This window comes from Xenopus tropicalis, chromosome 3 (assembly GCF_000004195.4).
Source record: "Xenopus tropicalis strain Nigerian chromosome 3, UCB_Xtro_10.0, whole genome shotgun sequence".
Classification (NCBI taxonomy): domain Eukaryota; kingdom Metazoa; phylum Chordata; class Amphibia; order Anura; family Pipidae; genus Xenopus; species Xenopus tropicalis.
In genome coordinates, this window is record NC_030679.2 from 23293979 (window position 1) to 23303528 (window position 9550).

Here is a 9550-nt window from a genome sequence, read left to right on the forward strand (position 1 = left end):
TTTATTTTTAGATTTTTAATGAAAATCTTGAAAAACCTCCGGAACAGGTAAGGCAGTGATTTATCAAAGTTTAAATTCAAATTTGTTTGCACTAAAACTCCTAATATTCCAATTATTAATCAACAACTCAAATATCTTCAGAATATTATAGCTGCACCTTAAGCCCATTTGCTGGGAAAAATTCCATTCTGGTTTATAATAAATGTATAATCTTTATTTTTAGATTCCCATAGAAAATCTTGAAAAACCTCCGGAACAGGTAAGGCAGTGATTTATCAAAGTTCAAATTCAAATTTGTTTGCACTAAAACGCCTAATATTCCAATTATTAATCAACAACTCAAATATCTTCAGAATATTATAGCTGCACCTTAAGCCCATTTGCTGGGAAAAATTCCATTCTGGTTTATAATAAATGTATAATCTTTATTTTTAGATTCCCATAGAAAATCTTGAAAAACCTCCGGAACAGGTAAGGCAGTGATTTATCAAAGTTCAAATTCAAATTTGTTTGCACTAAAACTCCTAATATTCCAATTATTAATCAACAACTCAAATATCTTCAGAATATTATAGCTGCACCTTAAGCCCATTTGCTGGGAAAAATTCCATTCTGGTTTATAATAAATGTATAATCTTTATTTTTAGATTCCCATAGAAAATCTAGAAAAAACTCCGGAACAGGTAAGGCAGTGATTTATCAAAGTTCAAAGTCATATTTGTTTGCACTTAAACTCCCAATATTTCAATTATACATCAAAAACTCAAATTTCTTCAGAATATGATAGGCGCACCATAAGCCCATTTGCTGGGAAAAATTCCATTCTGGTTTATAATAAATTTATAATCTTTATTTTTAGATTCCCATAGAAAATCTAGAAAAAACTCCGGAACAGGTAAGGCAGTGATTTATCAAAGTTCAAATTCATATTTGTTTGCACTTAAACTCCCAATATTTCAATTATACATCAAAAACTCAAATTTCTTCAGAATATGATAGGGGCACCATAAGCCCATTTGCTGGGAAAAATTCCATTCTGGTTTATAATAAATTTATAATCTTTATTTTTAGATTCCCATAGAAAATCTAGAAAAAACTCCGGAACAGGTAAGGCAGTGATTTATCAAAGTTCAAATTCAAATTTGTTTGCACTAAAACTCCCAATATTCCAATTATTAATCAAAAACTCAAATATCTTCAGAATATTATAGCTGCACCTTAAGCCCATTTGCTGGGAAAAATTCCATTCTGGTTTATAATAAATTTATAATCTTTATTTTTAGATTCCCATAGAAAATCTAGAAAAAACTCCGGAACAGGTAAGGCAGTGATTTATCAAAGTTCAAATTCAAATTTGTTTGCACTAAAACTCCCAATATTCCAATTATTAATCAAAAACTCAAATATCTTCAGAATATTATAGCTGCAACTGAAGCCCATTTGCTGGGAAAAATTCCATTCTGGTTTATAATAAATTTATAATCTTTATTTTTAGATTCCCATAGAAAATCTAGAAAAACCTCCGGAACAGGTAAGGCAGTGATTTATCAAAGTTCAAATTCAAATTTGTTTGCACTAAAACTCCAAATATTCCAATTATTAATCAAAAACTCAAATATCTTCAGAATATTATAGCTGCACCTTAAACCCATTTGCTGGGAAAAATTCGATTCTGATTTATAATAAATTTGTCACTAATTTATAATTTTTTTTTTTTCAGAATCCCTGTGAAAATCTTGCAAAACCTCCGGAACAGGTAAGGAATATTTAAATTATGTATCAAAAACTCAAATTTCTTCTGAATATGATAGGTGCATCTTAAGCCCATTTGCTGGGAAAAATTCCATTCTGATTTATAATAATTTTGTCACTAATTTCTAACCTTTATTTTTAGAATCCCACTGAAAATATTGAAGAACCTGTGGAACAGGTAAGGCGGTGATTTATCAACCTTTAAATTTGTTTGCACCAAAACTCCCAATATTCCAATTATGGATCAAAAACTCAAATATTCGATATTCATCAAGTGCAAAAAAACTCAAATGTAAAACTTCAGCATCTAAAAGCTTGCGAGCTTATGTAAAAGGCAAAGGGAGCTGTCCCTGGCAAATTCAAGAAATATTTTCAGTTTTTCGAGTTTCTATTGAAACAAGTTTTTCATATTCTGATTTTTTAATGAATAACCAAACATTTGAGTTTTTTTAAAATGGAAAATGGAAGTCGAAATAAACTCTCTTATTCACAAACTCGAAAACCGATAAATAAGCCCATAAGCGTAATATTTTCATTTTTACACAAATCTATAAACACCATGAGAATTGAGGGCACAGATACATCTGCAGACTCAGTGAGTTAAAGTGCAATTTCCAGCACAATCGCCAGGTTTTCCCCCCACAATGCAGCATTTTTTTTTACAGAGAGTCATTGTTGTTGCAAGGAGGCGGCATCTTTGGCACAATTGCACTGTACCTATCACAATTGCACCCAATTTGCCAAAGTTAGCACAACTCAGAGTGAATTTCATAACAAATCCAACGCAATTGCAAGTCCATCTGCCCTCATTTCTGGTATTTGTCGCATGAGTAATGCAGCACCAGATCCGTCAGGCACAAGTGTGCTTTTCCTATTGACACTGGGCATGAAGGGAACCCTAAAGCTACTGCCTGGTCTGGTGGTGGTAACTACAGGGTTCCCCTGCATCAAGAATGAATGTTGCACTGATCACAACTATACAGAAGTGCAAGAAGCACGTTTTTATACAAGTACCTTTAATGAAAGTGGTTGCGCTTCTAGAAGTAAATGACCCGTTTTCCCCATAAATTCTTCCTTAATGTATTTACTATAAGATGGACCTGGAATCCACTTTGTATTGTCAATTGTAAACCCAGAGAGGACTTGCACCCACGTTTTTTCTCTTTTTCCCTTTCTGTAACAATTGCAGTAACTGCCTTGGGTAGATTTCCTAATGTTTTTGTTAAAACCCTACCATATGGGATCCTTCTAAGCAGTAAGCGCACTGACATATCTGAAATATAGCCAGTTAATTAACACTTATTTATGTGATAATTTTAACTACTATTGTTTTTGGGGCATATTTAAAGATTTACCCCTAGGCCCCCCACGCCACTTGCACCCCCTCCTCCCCTACTCACTCACCCACTACTTGCAGTTTGCTGCCCCCAATTTTTGCACCCTAGGCTTGGGCTTTTGTAGCCTACCCACAAATCCAGGCCTGACTAGTGATCAGTTTAATTATATTCATTACTTTTTATATTTCTATTCTTAACATCTTGTATGTTTTTTTTTTAGGACAGACCAGCAATTGAAATGATTGATCACGTAAGTAGAAAGTGACATAAGAACAAATATAGAAACCCTTTAGCTTCCAATAGATATTGTGTTTAGAAGCTATAAAGGCAGATATTTCCTTATAAATTCCAATTATTTGACTCTAATTAATCCTCAGCTTAATAAAGGCAAATACAGTACATGAAGACACACTACATTTTGTTGAACTGTTAACCAAAAACTGCCCAAACTATGCCTCACATCTGCTGTGAATATGATATGTGAATATTCCATTTTTAGTTGGAAGGAATTTGTCATGAAATTGTAATCTTTATTTTTAGGATCCATCTGGAATATTTGAATGTATGGAACCAATTGGAAAAGGAGGATTCGGACAAGTATATAAGGTAATCTCAAGGAACTATCTCATTAAATGCTGCGGGGTGTTAAATACAAAACATGAACAGTGGGTACTTGGGTACTTATTTAGTGATTTCTATGCTTATACATGAATCTCCCACCCTTTTTGTACTTTCATAATAAAGTTGAAATGAATGACACTTTTTCTCTGTCTGTTACACAGGGGCGATATCTAGGAAGTGACAAAGATCTCGCCATAAAAGTGGTCAATGTCAAAAAGGTAACAACTCTATTTTGCAAAGCTCAGTTACAAACACAAGTGCCACACCTGACTAGCAGCAAGTGAATGGGACACTAATGCTATTGGAACTCTAATACAGGGGAGAAATATGTGGTACAACTTGTGTACTATTTACCAAATACAATTTGTGTTCTTATTTGTGCATCCTGGGCATGGTAAGGTGGGAGCGGCCTAGCAGCACATACAGTTACACTGTGGGTAAAGACTTTGCATCCAAATGTTGCACATTGCATTATGTTCATGAATAGACTGACACTGGCAGTGGTGTAACTATGATACAGCAGTCTGCATGGTTGCAAGGTTTCCCTGTGAATGCAGTAATGGTGCGTGCCGGACCCCTCTGAAGATTTTTTTTTTTGCAGGGGGGCAGCCAGTCGTAATTACGCCACTGGATTTAGGTTTTAACATTGTTCAGTAATATTCACAGCAGGTATTTTTTAAGTATACATGCAAATAACACTGTTTATTTTTGCCTTGTAATATACACTGACTTTTTTGTTATTTTGAACCAGGAAAAGGAAAACATTGAACTTAATGAGATAAATCTATTGTGGAAATGTGGCGGACAAAAGAACATTGTCCAGCTGTACGGCGCCATGCTCCATGTCACAGAGCCATCACTGGATAACAGATTATGGGTAGGAATCCATTCAATCTTAGGTTTATGTGTGAAGTACAAAATTTGCACTCATTTGCACCTATAAGAGTATATCATTCATTACTCATATTTAGAGTAAAAAAAAAAGGAAATGTGTGAATTGTTTTTCTAAACAAATTTCTAAAAGTAAATTATAACAGGGATAATAAAGAATAAGTCACACAAATTGTAATACAATTGTCATTTAAGAAACCAACATTTTGATGGCAAACAAGTAAATCATTATGCATTACAGTTTGACAATTGGACTCATAGAGTAAATTATTAGTATTATGGGATATTGCAGTTGTTAGTTCCTACATATAAGTAGGCTTTATATATTTCAGTAAAATTCTAAAGTAGGAGAGCTGTGATTTTGACATGAAGTCTATTGACATTAGTATTGTTCTTTCGGTTACAACTTGTATTATCCCCACAGTTCCTTTGAACTCTTTCCAATAAAACTATAAGGTTAATGAATATGAGTCTTACATCTTACAATTCTTTGTACTCTAGTGTGTCATGGAGCTTTGCGAAGGGGGTTCCATTAGGGACCTTATTAACCAGCAAGTTGCCAGGACCCTTCCAGAACACTGGATACAGTACCTCTGTCGGCAGGTGTTAAAGGTATGACTGGCTTTAAAAATGTATGTCTCTTATTGTGTTTTTGTAACCACTGGAAGTAGTAGTAGCAGTGTAATAGTAATGCCATAAGCACAAACTATGAGAGAATGCTACCACTTGTACTAATTACGTCCAATGAGAAACAAGTCTTACACGTAAATATATTATGTGATGTGTTGAGAGACATTTAACAAGTTGTGTTTGCTTCCCCTCAGGGCTTGAGGTACTTGCATAACACCTGCATAATCCACCGTGACCTAAAGGCTATGAATATTATGCTGACAGCCAGGGCGCAGGTTAAGATAAGTAAGTAAAGTATATTAGAGTATGAATTAAATGGATGCTAAAAATTCTAGCTCGAAATGTGTGAATGAATGCTGGATTTTAAACTCATTTCCCATAATATTTCTCTGCATACATTTGCACTGCTTCACCCCCTGAGATACTAGCTTTTTTCTGAGCCAATATAATCCAGCTTTCTTTTTCTGGTTTATTTGTTTTCAGATGTAAAATTCTAATTTACGTGTTCAATATTTAACTTTTAGTTGATCTTGGCCTGGCTGTACAATTAAGCAGCAAAGATGCTGCATTTAGAGGTATAGCAGGGACCCGAAAATGGATGGCCCCTGAAGTAATTCTCTCTCAGCAATATCAGACAGAACCATATGACTTCAGGGTAAGTTAATATTTTGCGGAATACGTTACTCGCTGAACTATAGACAAATAGTTATTTTATAGCTCCCATATAAACAGGATGATTGATTTCTATTTTTAAACTAAGCAATAATAATATTTGTGCCACATAGAACCTATTGTATTATCTTAACAATAACGCAATATAAGTCTGTTATATATTAGTGGAGCTGCTTATAAGCCACAGTCAGCCCTTAGAAAACATTTACAATAAAATAGTTCAGTATTATACTTTGGTCTCAAACTGACATTTAATTGCTTCTGTTAAATTCATCAGTTGTAATATTTGTCTTTTATTCTAATTTCTAGTGCGACATATGGTCTCTGGGAATTACTGCCATCGAAATGGCAGAAGGAAGAGCACGTAAGTATCATTTAACCATATATTGCTCTGAGTAACCTGTAACCATCGCACATGTGCTTGAGAGGTGTTGGACAGGCTGGGATAAATAACAATGAAAGCTGGGAATATGTGTGCTAAGAATGTGCTAAAATAAGATGAGAAAGTTAAGAATTAGATCCCCAAATGCTTCTTTGGGCTTCCTGTTCCAACTCACTTTCATACAGTTTCATCTATACTATATACGGCTTGCAATATCAATATATGAAATCGACAGTGTGCTGCAGCCTTAACGAATGTTTATGTTCAATAAATGTCTTTTCTAATAATTACTTCTCACAATCTTTAGCATACAGCAACGTGCCCAAGGATCAAGTAAAGGCAATGATTGTAAACAATGACCCTCCGACTCTGAATGCGGATGTCTGGTGAGTGACACTACTCTGATTTACCGTTTTTCTATATCAATAAGCTAAATATTGTACAGTATGTTTCCACGTGGACAGGGGTGATGGGTTCTAAAACACATGGGGACAGAGTGTTTCCTAGCCCATGTTTTTTTAGCCAGTAGAAATGCACCCCTGCCCCCTCCCATTCACTTGAAAGAGCATCTGTGGTCTGAAAAGAGCCAGTCAGTCATTTTCACTTGAAGCAAATGGGAGGGAGAAGGGGATATGTCATGGGAGCTGGCAAAATTATATTGGTGGAGTAAAAGCCATCTGGGCAGTTCAGTTAAGATACACTTTCTTTTTCCAGTATTGTTAGTTATTGTAAGTTTGTGATAAGGAAAGGAAGGAAAGGGACATTCACTGTGGCCAATCGAGGGTTAGAATGGTATTCACTAGGGGTTCCCCAAACACACCACACAAGATATTTTCATCCCCTTTTGAAAGTCACTTTCCTTGTCCTTTAAATATAAGTTTAGTGCCTAGGATTTGTGTGGATGGTTTTTCAAATGCTTTTGTATAAAATCTATATTTGGATTTTTTTATTACATAAGGAGAATAAAAATTTAATTCAAGTTAATTAACAACCAACTTATCTGAAATGTTAAATATCCAATTTATTTATTTAGGTCTAAAGAATTCCAGAGTTTCATTGCATGCTGCCTGACTAAAAATCAGTTTGAAAGACCAACGGCCAAAGAGTTACTGAGGAGCGAATTTATAAGAAATTGGGACAAAACATTTCAGGCAAAAAAGGAGATAACTGCTCATATACATAGAATGAAGATTCAGAAAGGTAAGGAAATTCATCATGATAGAATTGCCGAATATTGGAAATGTATTATTATCACATGATTGCGATGTGCTACATTTCATTTTGCCATATAGGCATACCAATTCCATTACACTGCAGTAGCAGCACCACCCTGATCATAAATAGGCATCACTGTTAATTTTCCTTATAGATATTTAGCTCAAATAGGCAATGGAACTGCATGCTGGCAGGCAAAATGTAAGCTTATTATTTATAGCAATTCAGGATTAATACAACTACTATTTTGCTATTTGTTTGGAAGGTGCCTTTTTGTACACTTTGCAAAAAATGAATAAAGCAACACATGAATTCTTTAAGTAAACAATAAAGTCCAAGCATTACACTACTGTAACTATACTTTGTCCTTTGAGAAGAAGTATCTAAAAGTAACCAACTTAACCCTGCATTTTTTATTATAGAACTACAAACTAGTAAATCTTAAAATGAGCAGCCACCCAATAAGAATGTGCAAGAAGAACCAAAAAACCCAGAGCAGTAAGAGCAACCAGTTATACTGGCCCACACTCAGGAGTATTCAGAGCCTCAGATATACCCAGAGCTGCAAAATCAATTTGAACTCCACGGACACCCAAAGGTGGTGGAAAATAAAGACGTGTGAGTTGCAGTAACACTCTGAGCTATAAGAACATGGTGATATAATGTAAAACGGACAATGATAAAATGGCATCCTATGTAACCTGCGCATCATCAGAGGCTTGAAACGTTGGGCATTGCTAGCGTCACTCTGCAAGCTGGAGGGGTGGATGGGGAGGCCCAGCTAGCAGTGACGTAACCCAAATAAAATGAAACACAGCAATGCTACCAGGAAAAAACAATGTAAGTAGTTGATTTGTGAGGCATCTACAGGGTGTTGACTTTCATTGCTATCTAATAAATATTGACCATTGATTTAATATCTGTTTTTATCATTAAAGGAGAACTTCATTTTCATCTTAGAATGGATGAACTGTATGAAGTCCAACAGCCCGAAGAGCACAGACAGAAGCAAGTGATTGCAGATGAACTCAAAGATATATAATATTTTAAAAATATATTATATATTCTAATAAAAGTTTGCAGTAAAATAAGTCAGATCAGTTGCATTTCTGTTGTACTTTATATATATATGTCTAACCTTTGAAGTGCTCCCATAACCCTTTTGGGTTATGGCTGGCACTTAAAGGGTTAAATGGGAATTTTGGCTCGTGCTATTGCCCTCTTTGCACTAGAGATGCAGCCACCCCTCGCCCCCCTCTGATGTGAAAAAGCTAAGCACGGGGGCAGCATTAACTTGCCCCTTTCAGGTGTCTTGGACCCCTGAGGTGGTGCTGCTTACAGGGAAATAACAATAAAGTACATTCCCTCTACAGCCAGAGTCTGTGGTAGCAATGCTCCAGAGTTCTGGGAGTATTTGTATCACAAGACCAATAAATCCTAAATGTAACATAACAAGGGGAAATTTGTATCTTAATTTACAGAAAGGTTTACAGATTTTCTCATTAGGGCATTGTGCCAAGTAAAATGGAAATAAATTGTAATAATTAGTAAGTGGCAGGAGAGGCTGCAGGATGGACCCCCCCTGTGATATATGAAACAAGTGAGCAGTAAAGTGTCTGCACTGGGAGCCCTGTACTTATCTAGAGGCTTTCATGCCTTAAATAAATGTAAATAGTACAGGTATGGGACCTGTTGTCCAGAATGCTCGAGACCTGGGTTTTTCTGTTTTTTCTTTCTTTCCGTAATTTGGATCTCCATAACTTAAGTCTGCTAAAAATCATTTAAATATTAAATAAATCCAGTAGGATTGTTTTGCCTCCAAAAAGGATTAATTATATCTTAGATGGGATCAAGTTCAAGGTACTGTTTTAATATTATTTATTTTTAAAAATTAGAATTATTTTCTTATAAAGGAGTCTATGGGAGATGGCCTTTCTGTAATTCGGAATTTTCTTGGATAATGGGTTTCCGGATAAGGGATCCCATACCTGTATAAAGCTTTTCCAGCCAGTTATATAAAAGCCATATCACATGTACATGCTTGGTACAG

At 35.3% G+C, this 9550-nt stretch overlaps 1 protein-coding gene across 1 annotated transcript; it reads left to right on the plus strand.

The window, feature by feature from the left end:
• The first annotated feature begins 385 nt into the window (after positions 1-385).
• LOC116409703 (traf2 and NCK-interacting protein kinase-like) lies at positions 386-8527 on the plus strand. The gene is made up of 16 exons (XM_031898730.1): positions 386-683; positions 1496-1531; positions 1721-1756; positions 1895-1930; positions 3310-3339; positions 3630-3695; positions 3872-3928; positions 4462-4587; positions 5103-5213; positions 5426-5516; positions 5756-5886; positions 6213-6267; positions 6593-6671; positions 7319-7485; positions 7923-8340; positions 8439-8527. Exons 5-15 carry the CDS (start codon positions 3328-3330, stop codon positions 7943-7945), a joined length of 918 nt encoding a protein of 305 aa, XP_031754590.1. The 5' UTR covers positions 386-683; positions 1496-1531; positions 1721-1756; positions 1895-1930; positions 3310-3327; the 3' UTR covers positions 7946-8340; positions 8439-8527.
• Positions 8528-9550: the final 1023 nt, after the last annotated feature.

Coding starts and splice junctions, on each gene's coding strand:
- LOC116409703 (XM_031898730.1), top strand. Junction 3,696..3,871: donor GATTCGGACAAGTATATAAG/GTAATCTCAAGG, acceptor TCTGTTACACAG/GGGCGATATCTAGGAAGTGA. Junction 6,268..6,592: donor AATGGCAGAAGGAAGAGCAC/GTAAGTATCATT, acceptor CACAATCTTTAG/CATACAGCAACGTGCCCAAG.